A 22254-nucleotide genomic window follows, 5' to 3' on the forward strand; every position below is an offset into this window, starting at 1 on the left:
CTGACCTGTTCAGTGTTTGCCGTGTTTTATGTTTTTTTAGATGTCCAAAATCTGCAAGTTTTTTTTTCATCCTGAACAAACTATCCCGTCCAATTCGAAGTCAAATGGAGATAATAAGACACTGTAGATGCTGGAACCTGGAGCAACACACACGATGCTGGGGGAACTCAAGGGATCAGGCAGCATCTGTGGACGGAAATGGACAGTCGATGTTTCGAGCCAAGACCCTTCATCTGGTCCAGTCCAAATGAAGGGTCTAAACCTGCAACATCGACACCCTTCACCTGGTCCAGTCCAGATGAAGGGTCTCGACCTGCAACATCGACAGTCCATTTCCCTCCACAGATGCTGCCTGACCTCTTGAGTTCCCCCAGCATCTTGTGTGTTACAATCAAAAGTCAAGGAGGTCATATGTCAACGTAGAAACAGGGCCACAGGAGCTGATAGCACCCTGCGAAAATTCGAAAACTTTACAGATATGAACATCTGGTCACAAATTCACAACCTCATCTGGGAAGAGGCGAACGTGCCTGCAGACCTCTGAGGTGCTGCAATCATCACCACCTTCAAATGGGATGGCGGATTTAACTTCATGGACAAAGCAGCGCCACACTCCACGGTTCAAAACTCTAAAACTTTGACAAGGCAGCGTGAGGAAATGGCTATGCCTGGCACTTTACGACTGCAGACAGTGCGCCGGGACTGCAGTAGCCCAGCGAGTCGCTGCAGGGGGCAGCGCATTGCCCCAGCCGCCTGTCACTCACCCACATCTGATCCCGGGCCGCCTCGTACGGAGCCAGCGTGCATGACGTCATCGCGCCCGTGTCTCCTCCTCCTCCTCCTGCCCCGTGACGTCACCACCCCTTTCCGAACCCAGTAGAGCCTGCGCAAGCCGGTTGCTAAGCAACCGCCTGCCGTGTGAAACACTGACTTTCTTTTTTTTAAAATTATTTTTGCGATATATTCGGCTTAGTTCCAGGAGAGCAAGTTTATTTATGTATGTATCTTTTTAAAAATAATTAAAAGATCAACATCTGGAGTGGGAGAGGTTCGGCGGTGAGAGGGTCCGGGTCGAAGGTGAGCCTGTCGTGTTGTCGGTGATGGCTGCGAGTGGGTGGTGTGTGTGTGAGTTTCTGAGGTGAGGGGAGGTGAGGTGAGGGGAGGTGAGGTGAGGGGAGGTGAGGGGAGGGGAGGTGAGGGGAGGCGAGGCAGGGGAGGGGAGGCAAGGCAGGGGAGGGGAGGCAAGGCAGGGGAGGGGAGGCAAGGCAGGGGAGGGGAGGCAAGGCAGGGGAGGGGAGGCAAGGCAGGGGAGGGGAGGCAAGGCAGGGGAGGGGAGGCAGGGCAGGCAAGGGAGGGCAGGCAAGGCAGGGGAGGGGAGGGCAGGGGAGGGGAGGGCAGGGACGGACGGGCAGGCAGGGGAGGGGAGGGACGGATGGGAGGGCAGGGACGGGCAGGGCAGGGGAAGGGAAGGAAGGGAAGGCGGGGCCTTCGCTCACCGGGCCGGGAGTCACGATGCTGTGAGTGGCGCCCACGGTCTGCCTGCGGCTCCTGCAGCTGCTCGGGCGGTAGTTATGCGCTCATTTGCTTCATCCGCCGTGCCCTTCTTGATGGATCATTAACGGAGTCCGCTGGAAATACTGAGCCGGGGGTGGGGTGGTTACTGAGCCAGGGCCGGGTGTGGGAGGCGGGTGGGGAACAGTGGTCAGTTACAGGGCTGGGAGAGTTGGGGTTCTGGAGAGGTGGACCTTGAAAGATCTTTCTGCTCTTTGCACATCTTTTACTAAACGAGAACAGAAACTGCTGTTGAATGAAGATGAACAAAAAATGTTGAAAAGAAAATGCTCATGCGGTCAGGCAGCATCTGTGGAAAGAGAAGCAAAGTTAATGTTTCAGGTCCTTTGTCAGAACCCTTCTGTTCTGTGGAAAGGCCTTTGACCCGAAACTTTAACTCTATTTCTTTGTCTATAGAGGCTACCAGACCTGCTGAGTGCTTCCAACATTTTTCTTTTTATAGTTAAGATGTTTAGAATTTGCATGTTTTTTATTTTCATTTTTCTAATAGGAAATGAGCCCTTGTAGTTCTAAATATCGAGGATCCAGTTGTTTACCATTAACATTTCTCTGAAGTCAATTATTCTTGTTAGGCCTGAGCCTTATTTGGCATATGATTATTTGTACTGATTTATTATTGTCACATGTACAAAGATACCAAGGGTAGGCACGGTAGTGTAGCGGTTAGCATAACGCTATTACAGCGCTGGTGATCTGGGTTCAATTCCAGCTGCTGTCTGTAAGGAGTTTGTATGTTCTCCCTGTGTCTGCTTGAGTTTCCTCTGCGTGCTCCAGTTTCCTCCCATATTCCAAAGACATATGGATTAGGAAGTTAGGAAGTTGTGAGCATGCTGTGTTGGTGCCGGAAGTGTGCGTGACACTTGTGGGCTGCCCCCAGAACACTATGCAAAAGATGCATTCCACTGTGTGTTTTGATATACATGTGACTAATAAAGATACACAGTGAAAAACTTAGTTTTGCAAGTCATCCATACAGATCATTTCAAAACATAAGTACTTTGAGGTAGTACAAGAGAAAAGCAATCAGAATGCAGAATGTAGTGTTATGGTTACAGTTACAGAGGAAGTGCATATATTGCCACAGAAGACAGAGTAGTGGTGGAAGGCTGTTATTCTGGCTGGAGGTCTGTGACCAGTGGTGTTCCACAAGAATCAGTGCTGGGACCTCTGTTTGTGATATATATCAATGATTTGGTTGAAAATGTAGACCAGAATCAGGTTTATTATCACTGATGTATGTCGTGAAATTTGTTCTTTTGCGGCAGCAGTACGGTGCAACACACCAAAAGTCGCCTCGCACCGGCGCCATGAGTGGATCAGCAAGTTTGTGGATGACACCAAGATTGGTGGAGTAGTGGACTGGAGGACTATCAAAGAATACAGCAGGATATAGATCAGTTACAGACATGGGCAAAAGAAGTGGCAGTTGGAGTTTAATCTGGGCAAGTGTGAGGTGTTACACTTTGGGAGGTCAAATGAAAGGAGAAGGTACACAGTTAATGGTAGGCCCCCTTAATAGCATTGAGGTACAGAGGGATCTTGGGGTCCAAGACCATAGTTCACTGAAAGTGGCTATACAAGTGGATAAGGTGGTAAAGAAGGTGTATGGCATTGGTAGGGGTGTTGATTAAGATATCTTTATTAGTCACATGTACATCAAAACACAGAGTGAAATGCATCTTTTGCGTAGAATGTTCAGGGGGCAGCCCGCAAGTGTTGCCACGCTTCCGGCACCAACGTAGCATGCCCACAACTTCCTAACCCATACATCTTTGGAATGTGGGAGGAAACCGGAGCACCCAGAGGAAACCCACGCAGACACAGAGAGAACGTACAAACTCCTTACAGACAGTGGCCAGATTTGAACCTGGGTCACTGGCACTGTAAAACGTTACGCTAACCACTACGCTACTGTGCAAGGAAGTCATGGTGTAGCTGTATAAAACTTTCGTCAGACCACACTTGGAGTATTGTGTGAAGTTCTGGTCGCACCATTATAGGAAGGATGTGAAGACTGTAGAGGGTGCAGAAGAGGTTTACCAGGATGCTGCCTGGATATGAGCTTATAGGAAAGGTTGGACAAACTTGGGTTGTTCTCCCTAGAGCGTCAGAGGCTGAGGGGAGACCTGACAGAGGTTTTTAAAATTATGAGAGGCATAGATAGGGTAGACAGTTGGAATCTTTTCCCAGGATAGAAATATCAGATACCAGAGGATATGTTTTTAAGGTTGGGGAGATGAGGGGAGGTTAAAGGTGATATCGGGGCAAGTTTTTATGTAGAGTGGTAGGTGCCTGGTATTGGTATTGGTTTATTATTGTCACTTGTACCGAGGTACAGTGAAAAACTTGTCTTGCATACCGATCTTACAGGTCAATTCATTACACAGTGCAGTTACATTGAGTCAGTACAGAGTGCATTGAGGTAGTACAGATAAAAACAATAACAGTACAGAGGAAAGTGTCACAGCTACAGAGAAAGTACAGTGCAATAAGGTGCAAGGTCACAACAAGGTAGATCGTGAGGTCAGAGTCCATCTCATCGTATAAGGGAACTGTTCAATAGTCTTACCACAGTAGGGTAGAAGCTGTCCTTAAGTCTGGTGGTACGTGCCGTCAGGCTCCTGTATCTTCTACCTGATGGAAGAGGAGAGAAGAGAGAATGACCTGGGTGGGTGGGGTCTTTGATTATGCTGGCTGCTTCACCAAGGCAGCGAGAGGTAAAGAGTCCAAGGAGGGGAGGCTGGTGTCCGTAATGCTCTGGGCTGTGTCCACAACTCTCTGCAGTTTCTTGCGGTCCTGGGCAGAGCAGTTGCCATACCAAGCCCTGATGCATCCAGATAGGATGCTTTCTATGGTGCATTGATGGAATGGGTTAGGCGGTTTGGTGGAGTTTAAGAGGTTTTTCGGTGGACATGTGATTATGAAGGGAATGGAGGGGTATGGATGATACACAGGAAGAGGCCATTTAGTATAAATTGGCATCAAGATCGGCACAACATCATGGACTGAATGGCCTGTCCAGTGCTGTATTGTTCCTTGTTCTATGTTCTATCTCTTGAAAATTGATTTTGAAATATTGCACTGATTTGAAATTTAAAATTTGAAAGGTAAAATTTGTTTGATTGCACTTGCGCACTTTTTGCTCATAGGCCTAACATTATCCTTAATTTTGAAAGGTCTTGGGATGTGCTCTACATGGTCAGCTTGTGTGTATCTGATTGTGTGTAATGTTTATCCAATTTCAGACTCAGTATCTTTACTGTCAAAGCTATAATCTGTTTTTGTATTTGATATTTCTGAGGCTTATTCCAAAACATATATTCTATGGTTGCCCATTTTGTTGTTGCTACTGCAATTGTTTAGGATGAGATGAGATAAGATACCTTTATTAGTCACATGTACATCAAAACACACAGTGAAATGCATCTTTGCATAGAGTGTTCTGCCCACAAGTGTCGCCATGCTTCCAGTGCCAACATAGCATGCCCACAACTTCCTAACCCGTACGTCTTTGGAATATGGGAGGAAACCAAAGGAAACCCACGCAGACACGGGAAGAACGTACAAACTCTTTACAGTGGCTGGAATTGAACCCAGGTCACTGGCGCTGTAATAGTTGTTATGCCAACCGCTACACTACCATGCCTAGTCTAGTAGTTTCTAGTAGCGTGTCTAGTAGTTTACCACTAATTCACTCTAAAGAGCTGTTTTATCCAAATATTTGGTGTTTTTGCACAACAACGTTGATCAAAAGAAAAATTTTACAACTTGTGAAAATCCGATATTATTCACATTCACTCTTTTACTGATTGCTGTAAATAATAGAGACTCACATTTGGTGTAAACTAAATGTCATGCTATGGAACTTCATAAAATTTAAATAAATTCTGGGTTATGGTACTGTATCTTTTGTAAATTTTATGCCATTGCAAGAGAATACTACATTTCTATATGCCTTGTTGCATTAAGCAATTTTAATCAAATGTCAAAGCCAATAGCTGTCCCCGAATAAACCATACATTGTATTAAGTTATAGAGTAATGAGCAAGCTAGAAGAATGTGACAGAGCTTAACTATTAATATATTATTCAGAACTCTCATTTGCATAGAGACCAGCTTTATTGCTACTGTAGTATCCAGTATGCATAGCATTAACTATATCATGTAATTCAATAAAGTACTTTTACACACGTAGCAGAAGCTGCTTAATATTTTAATTGTATGTATTGGTATGTTTTGTGTATTATGGGACAGTTTACTCAAATTTTACTTTCCATTATGTCTGATAACTCTCATGTTAGTTGCAGGCTCTTAATGGTATTCACATTATGCCCATGCAAATCCTTGCATGGCAGCATTCTTGCAATCATCACCGTCTGTCTTGCCTACCAAAAGAATAACTAATTAAGAGTCATGGAGAAATTATAAGTGTTCAATCCTGACTTCCAAAACTATCTGTGTGCCCGGTGACCACACATTTCTCCCAAGTTCTCCAGTTTCCTCCCACGTCCCAACAATGTTCTGGTTGGTGGGTTAATTACTTTCTGTAAATTGCCCATTGTACAGATGGGCAGTAGGATAATCAGGGTAGAGGTGGTGGGGATGTGAGAGAGAATAGGTTACAGGGAAATAAGTGGGCGGACTGGGATTGTTACGACAGGCAGCATAGATTCAATGGGCTGAATGGCTGATTATGTTCCTTTGCTGAATATTGTGTAAAAGAAACATTTTCCTTTTCAATATGAAAATCTGTCCATCAGCATGTTACCAACATATCCTAAACTTTGATTGATGAAATTCTCACTATTTGAAGTCTCTTTCTCTTCCAGTTCCTTCCTTTCTAGTGAGTCACTTTAAGCAAATATGTAAAGCAGCTGATATTGGATAAGCAGCTATTGTGGACCCTATTGATTTCCTCCTCTCCTCTTTCCCTCCTCCCTCCCCCCCCCCCCCCCATTCATTCCTATCCAATGGGAAGAAAATTGGATGGCTATCAGATGTCACCCAGTTTTATGGCATTACCAGAATTTAACATTAGATTCATTTCCTCCTGATGATATCAATATGCTTCTTGCCTCATACATGTACATAAGAAATAGGAGCTGGAGTAGGCCCTTCAAGCCTGCTCTGCCATTCATCAAAATTGTGGCTAATCCTTTATCTCAGCACCATTTCCTGGACTACCTTCATGTCCCTTGATTCCCTTAATATTCATAAATCTATAGTATTGCGGTCAGAGGTCCCATATCTGAGGAGGGATGTGCTGTCCCTGGAGAGGGTCCAGAGGAGGCTCACAAGAATAAACACAGGAATTAAAGACTTAACATATGAGAAGCATTTGATGTCCCTGGGCCTGTACTCGATTGAGTTCAGAAGCATGAGGCCTGGATAGGGTAGTCGTGGACAGGATGTTTCCATTAGTAGGAGAGTCTAGGATCTGAGGACACAGCCTCAGAGCAAAGGGATGTCCCTTTAAAACTGAGATGAGGAAATTTTTCAGCAAGAGGGTGGTGAATCTGTGGAATTCGTTGGCACAGAGGACGGTGGAAGCCAAGTAATTGGGTGTATTTAAGGCAGAGATTGATAGGTTCTTGATTGGTAAGGCGGTTAAGGGTTATGGGGAGAAGGCAGGAGAATGGGGTTAAAAAAAATCAGTCATGATTGAATGGCAGAGCAGACTCGATGGGATGAATGGCCTAATTCTGTTCCTATTATCTTATGGTCAGACTGGCTCATAGCAGCAGTTCTTTTTTCCTGTCTGCGAGAATGAACCAGTTGGTATTTTACAACAATCTGTCAGTCTCGTGGTCAAGTTTGTTAAATTCCGTACCAACAAGGTGCTGGAGGAACTCAGTGGGTCAGACAGCATGTGTGGAGGAAAATGGACAGTCAACATTTCAGATCAAAACATTTCAGGTCAAAACCCTTCATCTGGATTTGGCCTGAAATGTTGACCATTTCCCTCTACAGGTGCTGTCTGACCTCCTGAGTTCCTCCAGCACCTTGTTTGTTGCTACGGATTCCAGCACCTGCAGTCTCTTCTGTCTCCATTTTGCTAAGTTCCATGTTATTTAGCTGAATTTCAATTCCACAAAAATTAAATTCAGCTAAGTAACATGGAACTTAGCATGATGTCATGTGAATTTAACTATGTGTGGATTGTTACTCCAGGCTTTTGAATTCAAGCCTGGTAGCATAACCATTGTGCCACATCATAACCTGCCTTCTTACGGTGATTGTTTCTGAATTACCGTGGCGGCACGGTAGTGTAGTGGTTAGCGCGACGCTATTACAGCGCCAGCGATCAGGGTTCGATTTCCGTCACTGTCTGTAAGGAGTTTGTACACTCTCCCGTGTCTGCGTGGGTTTCCTCCGGGTGCTCCGGTTTCCTCCCACATTGCAAAGACGTACAAATAGGTTAATTTGGGTTTAAAATGGGCAGCGCAGATTCGTTGGACCAGAAGGGCTTGTTACCACGCTGTAAATAAAATTTAAATTTAAAGAGTACTAGTGTAAAGTAGTTCTTGGTTTTTAAGTGCTTTTGGCAAATTACCAAGGAGATGGTCAATTTTGTTAGCCCACTTCTGAGTTCCTGAAAGTCATTTCCTATGTAAGAAGGGTAATAAAAAGCAGATCCAATAAATTCAAAAGACCTATGTGTGTCTTCACAAACCGAGCAACATTTATATAGGGAGAGGTTGCAAGTAGTGTGGCAAGAAAGTTCCATTTCTAATATATAAAACTCTTGCATTTGTGGTATCAACATTGATAACTTGTTTTTTTTTCTATTAGGTTTATGTTTTCATTGATCATTCCCATGCTTTTTGTAACCGCTGGTTTATTGTTTGCCCTCATCGTTATTTTGCTATACATACGATTCTGGATCTGTCCAAAGAAGAAAATAGCACAAATTCCAGGAAATTATGTCAAGAAGTCTTTGGTGGTGGCATTCTTTCACCCTTACTGCAATGCTGGGGGTGGAGGAGAAAGGGTGCTCTGGTGTGCAATAAGATCATTGCAGGAGAGGTGAGTCCCAATTATTTCATATGGAGTCTGGAATTGGCATTTTTGATAAAAATGCATAAAAACATTTGTGGAATATTTTCTCTAAAAATTAAGTAAATTGTAAAAGTAAAGCTGTACTTTGTTTAATTATGACTACAAAATGAGATGGTAAAAAGCAAATTGATAACCTAATGATAACTTTCTTATCTTAGTATTCAAATAAACTTATGGTCTTGTTCTTCCCTCTCCATGACCCCCTCCAGCCCAACAATATGTCTGTGATTCTGTATTGTGTGTCTGGACTGTGTCTGAAATAAATGTGTTTCTATTGTGCATTTACAAGCACAGCTCTGTCAAAAAAGATTACTCTGGGCTGTACTGCACTGAAGCAGACTTCCCAGTCTTTGCTGCACTTGTAAACTGCTGTAGTAGTAAGTAAAATTAGACCAGTAAAGCACAACAAAAACACATCTATTTTAGATGTTTGCCTGGTGCTAATTGTCTCCCAGACTTTCCTCTCGCTGTGCCCTAACAGCAGACTATTCTTTATAGCAAAAATAGATTCAGAAATCAAGGACGTGTATCATAAAGGGTCAACAAATGATCTTCTGGAGGAACTCAGGGGATCGAGCAGCATCTGTGTGAGGAAAGGATTTCAAACCGAAAGGATGCAGGGTTTCAAACTGAAACATTGACAATTCCTTTTCTCCCACAGATGCTGTTCAACCTGCTGAGTTCCTCCAGCAGATTGTTTGTTGCTCCAGATTCCATCATTTGCAGTCTTTTGTGCTACGATAAAGAATCAATGCTATTCCAGTGAAAACTCATGAATCGACCGTTCACAATTCAAGGGATATATAAACAGTGCAAATATTTCCACAATGTCATGAATGCAGATTTCTGCTGCAGAATATATTTGAATAAATGTAATATTTTCAATCTGGTTCTGTGAATTAATTTTGCACAGCTAAAATTAAGACCAATGTTAATGTGCATCAATGCATTGATTCTATCATAAATATTGCTAATGCATTTTTCCATATATCAGAACTATCAAGTATGCTTTAAAGTGTTTTCCATAATACGCTTGCACTTACAAAAGTGATACATTTTGTTAGCCGTATTCTAATTTTTATATTTTGAAATTCACAGATACAGCAATATTAAAATTATCATTTACACTGGAGATCATGATGTCACAGATCAAGAAATACTCGCTGGAGCATACAGACGATTCAATATCAAACTACCCCAATCTGTTCAGTTCATTTTCCTTGAAAAGCGTTATCTTGTGGAGGCTAAGCTTTATCCATACTTTACATTGCTAGGTCAAAGTCTGGGATCTGTTTTGCTTGGATGGGAGGCCCTTATGAAGTGTGTTCCTGATATTTTTATAGATTCCATGGGCTATGCATATGTGCTTCCTCTCTTCAAGTACTTAGGCGGCTGCCAAGTAGGGTGCTATGTTCACTATCCTACTATTAGCACGGACATGCTCTCTGTGGTGAAAGACAGGAACCCAAGCTTCAACAATGCAGCTTTTATATCGAACAATCCTATACTGAGCAATCTCAAAATTGTGTACTACTACATTTTTGCTTGGCTATATGGATTGGTTGGTTCTTGCAGTGACGTTATAATGGTAAATTCCACGTGGACTCTGAATCATATTCTTGCTCTTTGGAAAGCAGGTGATCGAACCCATGTTGTCTGTCCACCTTGTGATGTTCAGACATTCTTGGATATTCCGTTAGAAGATGACAGTAAAAAGACAGAACATTCCATTGTTTCAATTGCGCAGTTTCGGCCAGAGAAGGACCACGCTCTACAAATTAAAGCTTTCTATCGGTTTCTTCAGAAGTATCCTCAGAAACGTGCTGTGAAACTAATACTGATTGGAGGTTGCCGTAACGCTGAGGATGAAGAGCGAGTATCTTGCCTAAAAGAACTCTGTGAGAATCTTGGAGTAAAAGAGAACGTTGAGTTTAAGATTAACATTTCATTTGAAGAACTTAAAAAATATCTGTCTGAAGCTACTATTGGTCTACATACCATGTGGAATGAACATTTTGGTATAGGTGAGCATGTTATGTACATTTCGGGTGTGATTCTTCCTAATTTTATTTTGACAAACCATTTTGAAGAACCTGATGTGCACTTGAAATATATAGTACTTTATGAAACCGTGATACTTGAAGCATTGTGTGTTTTTTGAGACATTTAGTATTAAGCACTTCAGAGATTACCTTAAAAAAGCAAAAATTTGTAGTCTTAACTACAACTGGAGCTTCAAAGTAATACTGTACGTGTATACATAACACTTTTACTGTTTATGGAGCACTGAGTTGGTGCAACTGAAATAAACACAGGTGAGTATTTAACCAATAGGATGAACAAATTTCCCTTCCTCCAAGTCTTTCCATGTTGGAACAAATACTCTGTTAGCTGCAAGACTCTATAAAAGTGAAAAGTCCATCTACCCGAGCCAGGCAGTTGATTTTCACACTGCAATTGTCTTTGCATGCAATTCTAAAGGTAACAGGTGATGAATTACTAAAAAATTTAGATATCTAGTTTCTTTTTGCAGATTGAATTTCTGCTAATTAATGACACTCTGCTAAGAAGAAATTGCATCAGGTGCTAACCAATTCCTTTTGCATTTAATTCAATAGGAGCAATAGGCTGAGACTGGATTACTTCCATTGAGATATTTAAATGTGTGGTTGTGATGGCACTTTTTAAGGTGTTGGGAGATGCAGCAAAATCTCATCAATCCGTTCAACAGGAGCAGTTGGGAAGGAAGATGAGATGTGATCCAAAGATTGAAATTTCAGTTGGATTAAAAAAATTGAGAGAAATGAGGCCAGAATAGAACCTGGAAATTGACATCTTAGTGACGCGTGGTAATAACTTGATGGCAACAACTCATTTGCAGCCCTGGTTATAAATCTATGGTCAGGCAGTGAATCACCATGAAGTTTCTGTGCAGAAGAAGCCTAGAAACATAATACTTTTAAAAATAGATTTATGGAGTGGGAATTTGTAGTCTACAGGCCAGCACTGGATTGTTCTAAAATATTCATTTTGCAAAGAGCTGTCTAGAGTTTCTAGTGCTATGATAAGATTGTTCTTTCATCATTGCATCATTGAACTACCTCTTTAATAATTTTTCCCCCTTTTTTTGATAGGTGTCGTGGAATGCATGGCAGCAGGAACTGTTATTCTGGCCCATGACTCAGGTGGTCCCAAGCTTGACATTGTGGTACCTTATGATGGAGGCAAAACGGGTTTCCTGGCAGACAGTGAAGAAAGTTATGCTGATGCTATAAATACCATTCTAGCACTGTCACCTGAAAAGAGGATGGAGATTAGAAAGAATGCACGCCAGTCTGTGAGCAGATTCTCTGACCATGAGTTTGAAATATCATTTATATCTGCTTTGGAACTTTTTTTTAGCCCAAGATAATTATTGAATGTGTATAAATAATGGCTCCCAGCTAAGCTAATTATTAAACAATGTCTGTAAATAATAACTCTCTACACCCTAAGGGAGGAGAAGAAAAACAATGCACAATATTGCAGTAGTTTGTATATATTTGAAAATGTTTACATTATTTGTGTATGGGGGGGGGGGGGGAAATGTAAATCTTTCAAGACTTCATCAGTAAATATGACCACAAAGGAAAATCCTATTCAGATCAGGTGTGTAATTGTTCTCTTCCTTGTTTGCTGTTTTTGTGGAAATATCTTTACACTTCCTTATATGAAGTTGTTGATATTAGCATTAATAACTGCTAAAAGTACAATAGTCATAAAACTTGGATTATGAAGTAAGTTTATTATCACTGTTGAATGAATATCAGATAGCTGCTGATGTGCGAGATTGCAGAAGAGCTTACCAGGTCCAACACCACCTAGCTAAAATTGAGGTGCCAATCTGATGAAGCTGCAGCACGGAAGATACAAGCATGCGAATCAGCATGTAATAGACAGATCTAGTCATGAATGATAAGACAATTAAACAGCTAGCAGGAGGCAGTAGCTCCAAGAACATCCCTTTATTCATTGATGACAGATTCAGGAATGTGAGTGCTAAAGATAATGCTGAAACATTTAGCAATTACATTATATTACTGAAACAATTACATTCAGCCAGTAGGGCCTGCAAGTTGCTGCATTCTGAATAACTACACTGACTGGGGACCAGCTGACTTCCCATATTGGTGATGTGGTAGGAAATCTCTCATTTACCTCCATTTGGTGTGACCAAATTGCATATTGGAAGAATATGCAGTTAAAAAATCCAGAATGTTTTGCAATACTGTTCTATTGTTTCAGAAATATTTAAGTATAATTTTTAAGTTCCGTTTTTGAATGTTTGCTGGCAAAGCCAGGATACATTGTCCATCTGTAATTAACTTTGAGAATGTGGTAATGAGCCACCTTTTTCAAGAAGTCTTTCTGATGAAAATACTCCCATAATGCTGTTAGACAGGGAGTTCTAGGCTTTAGACTTAGTTACAATGAAGGAATGATAATTATATTTCCAAGCTGGAGGGCATGCAACTTAGAGAGGTATACACTGGCTGCCCTTATCCTCCTTGATGGTAAGGATCACAAGTTTGTCAGAGTAGCTTAGATGAGTAACTTGGTACTCACTGCAGCCACAGTGTACTGATAGTGGATATGGTGCTGATTAAAAGGACTTCTCTGTCTTGGTCTGTGTCTACCTTGTTTGGTTTTGCTAAAACTGCACTTAGGCAGGTGAAAAGTATTCCATCAGTCTAAATGACGTTTCTTTTAGTTGGTGGAAAGGCTTTGGGGTGATTAGAGGTGAGTCATTTGCTGCCGGGGACCCAACATCTGACCAGCTTGAATACCACAATATTTATGTGGCAATACAGTTGAGCATCTGATCAATGGTTATCCCCAACATGATAATGCTTAGGGACTTGGTGGTGATAATGCCACTGAATATCAAAATTAGGTAATTAGACTTTCTTGCTGGAGCTGGTTGTTGTCTGGCGGTTTTGTGGCATGAATGTTTCTTGCCACTTGAATCTTGCTTTTTCATGCAATCACAGCTGATTTATTTGCTGAGGAGCTTTACATCCCCTCTCCTGATCTTAAATAATGGAAATTCATTGATGAAACGGCAGGTGGTTGGACCCTAGGATGCTACACTCATAAACTCTTACTGTTGTGAACTGGGGCTGGGATAATCGTCCTTCAACCCCAACCCTTTTGTGGAAGGTGTTACTCCAATCTATTGGAAATTTTTTTCTCTTAATGCCTCTTGATTTCACTTTTACCAGGGCTTCTTAGTTCCACACTCAGACAAATGTTGCCTTGATGTCAAAGGCAGTCACCTGAGGAATTTGGCTTTTTGGTCCATGTTTGGATTAAGGCTGTGATGAGATCTGGAGTGATGTGATCCTGGCGAAGCCCAGACTGGGCACTGATGAGTGAGTAGGTGCTACTTGATAGCAGTGTCAACAACTCCTTCTGTCATTTTGCTGAGTGAGAGTAGATGGAATGGGGGGTATTAGCTGGATTGGATTTGTCCTGCCTTTCTGGAATGGGACATATCTGGGCAATATTCTACATTGTTAGGTAGATGTCTTTGCTGTTACTGTATTGGAACAACTTGACTGAAGTGTAGCTTCTTTTGGAGTTCAGCTCTTTGTTATTACAATTGGCTGATTTCTGATCCAATAGCCTTTGCTCTATTCAGGGCTTTCCCTCTTCTTGATATCACATGGAATGAATCAAATTGACTGACTTCTATAAGGAAGATCTCCAGAGGAAGCTGAGATGGATCATCCTCTTGGCCCTGCTGTAATTGTGAATGCTTCAGCTTTATCATTAGCACTCACATTCTGCACCCTGTAGTTGTTGAATGTAAGGATGTTCTTGGAGCTACTACCTCCTGTAAGCTGTTTAATTGTCTACCATCATTCATGACTAGATGTAGCAGGACTGCAGAGTTTGATCTGATCTCACTATTGCATGCTACTTAGCATGCATGTTCTGTGCTTCAGCTTCTTCATATTGGCACCTCAACTTTGGGTATACCTGGTTCTTGTCCTAATAATCCTTTATACATTCCACATTGAATCAGCAATGATCACCTGACTTGAATGTCATGGTGGAATGAAGGACATGCTGGCCTTGATGTTACAGATTGTGGTGTACATTGTTGCTACTGCTGTTGATCCACGGCATTTCTTGTACGCCTAGTTTTGAGTGCTCAGAGCTCTTTCTCAGTGTATCCCAATGAACACAATTGTAGTGCCACGTGACACAATAGGTATCCCTAGTGTGATGTTGGGACTTTGCTCCAGCAAGCATTGATCACTTCTACCAGTATTGTTATAAATAGCTGCTTCTGCCACAGTTCACTCTTGCAGATGTCATTGGATCCATAACTAACCGTGTGTGTGTGTGTGGTGGGTAAGAACAACAAGAAAAAGCCAAAAAATGAATATTTGTGTGAAGAGGACTATTAATTAAGAGTTCATGGCAATGGCTGCTAGGTGTATAGTTGCAGCAACAGCACACAGCTGAATCTTGCAGTTATACAGTAAAAGATGCTTCTATCAGTCTGAACATGCTTAACTGTTAAAATAAATTTAATAATCCTTAAGGTGCCAATCAAATCTATTTTGAAATCTTTCATGAACAGGCTCAATGACAGCTTTTTTAAAAACAATATTTGAGACCAAATAAGGAAATTCTACATGACAAGAGAAGCAGACCTAAAAATGAATGTTTCTGCCAAAGGTGATGTCTTTGCTATTTTTTTTCCAGTTATGACCATAATTAGGGGAGTTTACTTGCTAAGGAAAAACACATTATATATTCATTGGATACAGATACATTGGTCTGTCAGTTGGTTACTACATGTGAAAGTCAAACAGCAAATGTACAAGTAACAGCTTAAGGAATTAGTTTTTGTTCAAAGTAATCAATTCTAGACCTGAGATGTCTTGAGTGACTTCCTATTTAATCGGCTGTAAGAGTATATGACTAGCTATAAATATTATTCTCAGGAAGCTGTTGCATTTTGTTCTGTACAGTCCTTGACTGAATCAGGTGCAGGTATGTCCTTTTGATCACAGCATTTTTCTGGCTTGCTTTTAGTATTGAAAACAAGCATTTCCATGTGGCCCGCACTCTCCTCTCTTTGTCCATCATGTGCACTTTGGCTGGCTCCGTTTTCATCATTGTAATCAGCCTGTTCTGGTTGAACAATTAGTTCTTGCAAGGACTCCACCAGCTGTTCTGTGAGTTCATCTTCTGATTCTTCAAAGTTTCTAAATAATTAATATTCATAGAAATATCAAGAATACAACTACATTTTTCCTATCACAATAATACAAGATTGTACATCATAATATTGAAAAACATTGGCAACTGGATCCTTGACTTTTTAACAAACAGACCGCAATCAGTGACGATAGGCAGCAATACCTCCGGCACTATTATTCTCAACACTGGTGCCTCACAAGGCTGCGTCCTCAGCCCTCTACTCCCTATACACTCATGCCTGTGTGGCCAGATTCTGCTCTAACTCCATCTACAAGTTTGCAGATGATACCACCGTTATAGGCCGTATCTCAAACAGCGATGAGTCAGAGTACAGGAAGGAGATAGAGAGCTTAGTGGAATGGTGTCATGACAACAACCTTGCCCTCAATGTCAACAAAACTAAAGAGCTGGTCATTGACTTCAGGAAAGAGGGCGGTGTACATGCACCTGTCTACATCAATGGTGCTGAGGTCGAGAGGGTTGAGAGCTTCAAGTTCCTGGGAGTGAACATCAACAGCCTGTCCTGGTCGAATCACGTAGAAGCCATGGCCGAGAAAGCTCACCAGTGCCTCTACTTCCTCAGGAGGCTAAAGAAATTTGGTTTGTCCCCTTTGACTCTCACCAAATTTTACTGATGCACCATAGAAAGTATCCTATCTGGATGTTTCACGGCTTGGTACGGCAACTGCTCTGCCCAGGACCGCAAGAAACTGCAGAGAGTTGTGGACACAGCCCAGCACATCATGGACACCAGCCTCCCCTCCTTGGACTCTGTCTTTACCTCTCGCTGTCTCGGTGAAGCAGCCAGCGTAATCAAAGACCCCACCCACTGGGACATTCTCTCTTCTCTCCTCTTCCATCAGGTAGAAGACACAGGAGCCTGAGGGCATGTACCACCAGACTTAAGGACAGCTTCTACCCCACTGTGATAAAACTGTTGAACAGTTCCCTTATGCAATGAGATGGACTATGACCTCACGATCTACCTTGTTGTGACCTTGCACCTTATTGCACTGCACTTTCTCTGTAGCTGTGACACTTTCCTCTGTGCTGTTATTGTTTTTACCCGTACTACATCAATGCACTCTGTACTGACTCAATGTAACTGCACTGTGTAATGAATTGACCTGTACAATCGGTTTGTAAGACAAGCTTTTCACTGTACCTCGGTACAAGTGACAATAATAAACCAATGCAGTGCCAAATTGTCCATTGGCTAAGCAGGTAAACAATCTGCATTGTGAGTAAAAGTACAGAACTACTGAAATTTATCACTCAGAATGCAGCTAGAGCCATATTTAAAAAAAGAATTTGGGTTATTTCCAAATCTATTGTGGTGACTTGTGTAAAATCTGAAATGCTTCAAGGTCTCTGTGAAAGACATGGATTTTACAGGGAGTCACTCTGCTCTTCTGAGGGAAATGGCAATAGCAGAGGAATTTTACCCCACATCTCCCCATGTCAAATCCTGTGTCAGCTTAAATTCAGATAGCCCAATCCAGTGTGGTCTTGATGTGAAATGTCTTAAAGTGCATGGAAAAAGGCGCTTTCCACCAAGTCTGCATTGACAATCAAGCACCCATTTTCATACTAATTCTACCTTAACCCGTTTTATTCTCCCCACATTCCCAAGCACTCCCCTGGAGCCTACCACTCAGCCATGCACTTGGGGCAACCTGCACACTTTTGGGTGTGGAAGGGAACCCACATGGGCACAGAGAGAAGGTGCAAACTCCACGTAGACAACACTAGAGGTCAGGATCGAACCTGGGTCGCTGGAGCTGAGGGGCAGCAGCTTTACTATCTGTCTTTGAATGCTGCTTATTATTTCTTTGTTCCAGTTGTACTTAAAGGAGGAGTGGGATAAGGGTCATGTGGAGCATAAGGCAACACATGACAAGTTTTGGTAAGCTGACAGTAAAAGGAAGTGCTTACGTGTCGTCATCATCAGATCTGGGCTCCAGCCGTTCATTATCTACTTCTATGTCAGAGGCAGAATTTGATTCAGAATCCCTGTTCTTTTCTGTTAGCCTCAAAGGAGTTGATGTACCATCTAATGAAGCAAAATACAGGTGGATCAATAATAAGCGCTGTACTAAAAGGTGACGCAAGACTAAATGGAGTGGCAGCTTAATTTGGGGTACCAGTGAACACTGGCATTCTCTTATCTCTCTTGTAGGAATAAGCAGCACTATATGAAAAGGTAGTTACTGTCTGTTTCTGGGCCAACAATTGCTTCTACCCCTCCCAACCAAATCACTAAAACACCTCCCAATTCATCTGCATAATTCTCTTTTCCTTTAGCTGATGGCAACAATGAGATTCAAATTACTTCATCATATCTTTAAACCACAATAACAGTTCCATTAATGGCTGCTACAAAAATCTCGGTTGCCTCATTAGCACAGCATTGGAAAAAATGCTAAATAGTTGGAGGAACTGTTTCATGGATGAGATGTTAATCTGCGATGCGCAGGAATCTAGGTGTCCTGATGCATGGTTTGCAAAAGGCCAGTACGTGGGTGTAACATATAATTAGGAAAGCTAACAGAATGTTATTGTATTTTCTTTTAGATGGGCATAAAAGAGCCCAGGGTGCTAATTTGAAGAGAAAAGGCATTATCGTCAGTGGCCTGGCCAACATTTGTCGCATCACAAGCTTGTTGTGTTCAAATTGGCAGTTACATTTCCTATATGATAGTGATTACACTGAAAGGTATTTACTTGAAGGATGCTATATAAATTAACACATTTTGCAATATATGACATGTTATTAATACATTTACACATTCATGTATAATTAAACTTTGACCAGAATTTCAGGGGCTGCAAGAGTGGATTGGAATTTCTATCCAATCATTCTTTATCCCTGACAGCCCTTCATAGTTATGATGCATAAGCTAACTTAAGTACCACTGTACCACCAACCCCTCACCCCAACCTCAAATGTCTGTAAGAACACTGATTGGAAAAATTTGGGTGCTGCAAAATTTAAAATCCACCAGGATAAAAATAAAAAGTAGTGTAAGAAGTGACATTTTAACATGGATAACAGGAAACAGAGAGGAGGGCTTTTTCTGGTATCAGGATCTGATAAGTGATGTACAAAGAGATTGGTGCTGGCACTTAAATGTTTTACTACTGTATATAACTTGGATGAAAGCACCAAAGGCATGGTTGCTAAATTGCTGATTTTACAAAGATAAATAGGAAAGCACATTCAAGAGGGTGTAAGGAGGCTACAAAAGGATATCAATAGGTTAAGTATGCAGGAAAATATTTGGATTTAGCAAATGGAGTATTACGTTGGAAAATGAAAGTGTCCATTTTGGCACAAAAATAAATAAACATATTATTTAAATGGTGAGAGACTGCAGAACTCTGAGGTGCAGAGGACTCTTAGGTGTCCTGATGCACAGTTCACAAAAGGCCAGTATGTAGATATAGCAAGTAATTAGGAAAGTTAACGTTATTTTTTGTGCTAGGGGGATTGAATACAAGAATAAGTAGGTTATGTTTCAGTTATATAGGTCATTTGTGAGACTACACCTAGCATTCTATGTACTGTATTGGTCTCATTGCTTAATGGGGCAGTTCAGGGGAGGTTTACTAGACTAATACCTGGACTGGGCAGGTTGTCTTCTGAGGAAAGATAGGTGAAGTTAGGCTTGTATCTGTTGGAGTTTAGAAGAGTGAGAAGGGATTTGACTGAAACAGACAAGATCCAGAGGTCTCTTGCCAGGGTAGCTGTGGAGACAATGTTTCCTGTTGTGGGAGAATCTAGAAATAGGGGTCACTGTGTAAAAATAAGCAATTGCCTATTTAAGACAAAGATGAGGTTTTTTTTTCTGAGGGTTGCTAGTCTGCAACTCCCTTCCTCAAAGAATGGTGGAAGCAGAATCTAAGTATTTTTTTACATAGAGGTAGATAGATACTTAAGAGTCAAGAGGGTGAAAGGATATCATAGGGAGATGGGAATGCAAAGTTGAGGATACAATCAGATCAGCCATTAAGTGGCAGAGCAGACTTAAGGAGCCAAATGGCCTGCTCCTAATTCAGATGCAGGTTTTATAAAGGACCAAGCAACAGCTGAAATGTTTCTGGGAGCATTACCGGGTCAGCAGAGGAATTATGGTGGCAAGATAGTGACTCAAATCACTTTTCAAATCTGGATGTGAATATCCTTTCTCAGTAAATGCAGAAAACATATTTCTATTGTTTGACCATATGGAGGGAGGTGCCAGTTATTCCATCTCTCTGGGCACAAACACAGCCCTCCTGACTCCAGATACATTTGCAGTACAATGCTACATGCAGCTTGTGGAGGGTGTGTGAGGTTACAGAGTTCACTTAGAAAGCCCTGTAGAAATAGACGAATTGGTTCTTCATACCTTCGATTCATTGCATTCACAGCCTAAAACACAGAGGTAACAGAATGTATAATTGTTCACTTTTACATTCACGTTTCAGCTGCTAATTCAGTCACAGTCTGGCATGCATGCTTGCCCTTCAACATTTCAATTTGCTTATTTCATTCCACCACTTGTCCTTATTCTATGATGTTTACTGGCACGTGGATTGCACTGCATTCTCTGCCAAATACCTGATTGTTATAGCACCTGTATTCTTATAAGACATGATGAATAATCTAGATAGGCCAGTTTGAATGATCACCACACAGCAGCATTATCATTTACTTTGAAGAAGGGATAGAACATCTGGGGAGCCGTGTATGGAAGTCAATGACAAAGAAGCAGAAGACACAGAAGTTCCTCCTGTTGGCCTGTTACTGTTTAGTCTTCTGATCCAGACATGTGACTTATTGGCATGCAAGGGAAATATCTGCTAGCTTACCAAATCAAGTTATAATCCACCTCATCAAGTCCACTACGTTAGACATGGCATTACAAAGTAGGCAGGAAGAAAATGCCTGAACCCCTCATGTATCATAGTGTGCTAGAACACCTTCACCCATTCTCTTTTTTAATGTGTTGTAGCCTCCTAAATGTACACCCATGGTGACTATAAGTTCTTGTTTGAAGTCCTGCAGTTAGGTTTCCACATTTTCCATGGTACTGAAACAGTCCTTATCAGTGTTACTAATGGAATTCTATCTGAATGTGACAATGGTAATGTATCCCCTCCATGTGCTATCAGAAGCTTTTGATATGGCTGACCATACCATCCTCTTCACCATCATCTAGATAAGTGGGACTGCACTCACCTGGCTCTATTTTTATTTATTCAATCAGAGCTAGAGAATCAATAGCAATATCTTCTCCAGTATCCACTCTATCACTTCTGGAAAGCCCCAAAAATTCAAATGATCATCTTTGGTCCCCTCCCATCTTGCGTCATTGTGAAACACAGCATCAGTTTCCACATCTACACTAACAGCATCTACCTGTAACCTTACACCATCTACCTTTATCCATTCACAATCCCTAAATTGTCAGACTGTCTGTTGGACATCCAGTATTAAATGGGCAGAAGTTTCCTTAAACAATACAGGAAAGACTGAAGCCATTAGCCTTGGTCTATTGAATTCATCCATCTTTCTGGCAACCATCTAAACCTGAACCTGATTCTTCTTATTTGCAATTACTATGGAGGCATAGCATGAATATCTGTGCTTTTTGTGCTATCACTAAGATTAACTAATTTCACCTCTGTAACATCACCCACCACTGCCCCAGATTTGGAAGGCTACAACATATTTCAAGGCTTTTGAGAGGAAAGTGATGTTGGAGATAGGGCAGTAATGTTGGCTCATGATCTTTATACTTAATGTGTTGAAATTTGGATAAACATCTGCAAAAATAATAAGATATACATTTTCATGTTATTATTAAAGCAGGCAAGTATTTCATATTTCCTAAATTACTCTTACTTTAAAAAATGTCACTGATTTTAGGAAAAAATTCAGTTTTTACAAGTATATAATTTAGAATTTCTGATGTATTTTTGATTAAAATTTATCTCATAATGTGGGCCACACTTATTAAATTCCACTTTACCATACTATTTACTTAAATGCAAGGTCTTTCTTTACCAATTTTGTCTGCAGAAATGGTCAGACCAACTGAAGACAGCTGAGCAGCCACGAGTGCATTTAACAGAGTATCTGGTCGTTTCAGTTCCCACTGATTTCTGTTTCTTGGAGCATCTGCTTCTATCACAACAACCTGGTCAGCAGCAGAGGTAGCTAAATAAAGGAGAAATTGGGTGCAACAGTAGTCATATAGAATCATACATTGGCCCTAAATTTTCTGGACTAAGAAACTTTGTGGCATGTCACATTACTTAAAATGTTCAATTTTCCAGCTCAAAACTTTTGAGTCACAAATTGCTGTATGTGTGACCCAT

At 41.4% G+C, this 22254-nt stretch overlaps 2 protein-coding genes across 5 annotated transcripts in view; one reads left to right on the plus strand and one right to left on the minus strand.

Moving 5' to 3' along the window:
* The first annotated feature begins 955 nt into the window (after nt 1-955).
* alg11 (ALG11 alpha-1,2-mannosyltransferase) lies at nt 956-12170 on the plus strand. 4 transcript variants are annotated; one of them, XM_052026367.1, is made up of 4 exons: nt 956-1077; nt 8365-8598; nt 9730-10655; nt 11766-12170. In XM_052026367.1, exons 2-4 carry the CDS (start codon nt 8369-8371, stop codon nt 12041-12043), a joined length of 1434 nt encoding a protein of 477 aa, XP_051882327.1. In that variant the 5' UTR covers nt 956-1077; nt 8365-8368; the 3' UTR covers nt 12044-12170. The 4 variants fall into 4 exon arrangements, with proteins under 4 accessions (XP_051882327.1, XP_051882325.1, XP_051882326.1 ...); XM_052026365.1 differs by lacking the exon at nt 956-1077 and adding an exon at nt 1092-1138; XM_052026366.1 differs by lacking the exon at nt 956-1077 and adding an exon at nt 1092-1125.
* A 3279-nt stretch (nt 12171-15449) lies between these two features.
* LOC127576138 (serine/threonine-protein kinase Nek5-like) overlaps nt 15450-22254 on the minus strand; it is a 47517-nt gene continuing 40712 nt past the window's right edge. The window contains exons 20-22 of the mRNA XM_052026526.1: nt 21941-22093; nt 17824-17941; nt 15450-15893 (exon numbers count right to left, since the gene is read on the minus strand). Of these exons, the coding sequence (XP_051882486.1) occupies nt 15626-15893; nt 17824-17941; nt 21941-22093 (539 nt within the window). The 3' untranslated portion in view covers nt 15450-15625. The remainder of the gene's footprint in view (nt 15894-17823; nt 17942-21940; nt 22094-22254) is intronic.

The sequence above is a fragment of the Pristis pectinata genome, chromosome 11 (genome assembly GCF_009764475.1).
Source record: "Pristis pectinata isolate sPriPec2 chromosome 11, sPriPec2.1.pri, whole genome shotgun sequence".
Lineage (NCBI taxonomy): Eukaryota > Metazoa > Chordata > Chondrichthyes > Rhinopristiformes > Pristidae > Pristis > Pristis pectinata.

Coding starts and splice junctions, on each gene's coding strand:
- alg11 (XM_052026365.1), top strand. CDS start 1,101: ATGGCTGCGAGTGGGTGGTGTGTGTGTGAGTTTCTGAG. Junction 1,139..8,364: donor TGTGTGTGTGAGTTTCTGAG/GTGAGGGGAGGT, acceptor TTTTTCTATTAG/GTTTATGTTTTCATTGATCA. Junction 8,599..9,729: donor ATAAGATCATTGCAGGAGAG/GTGAGTCCCAAT, acceptor TGAAATTCACAG/ATACAGCAATATTAAAATTA.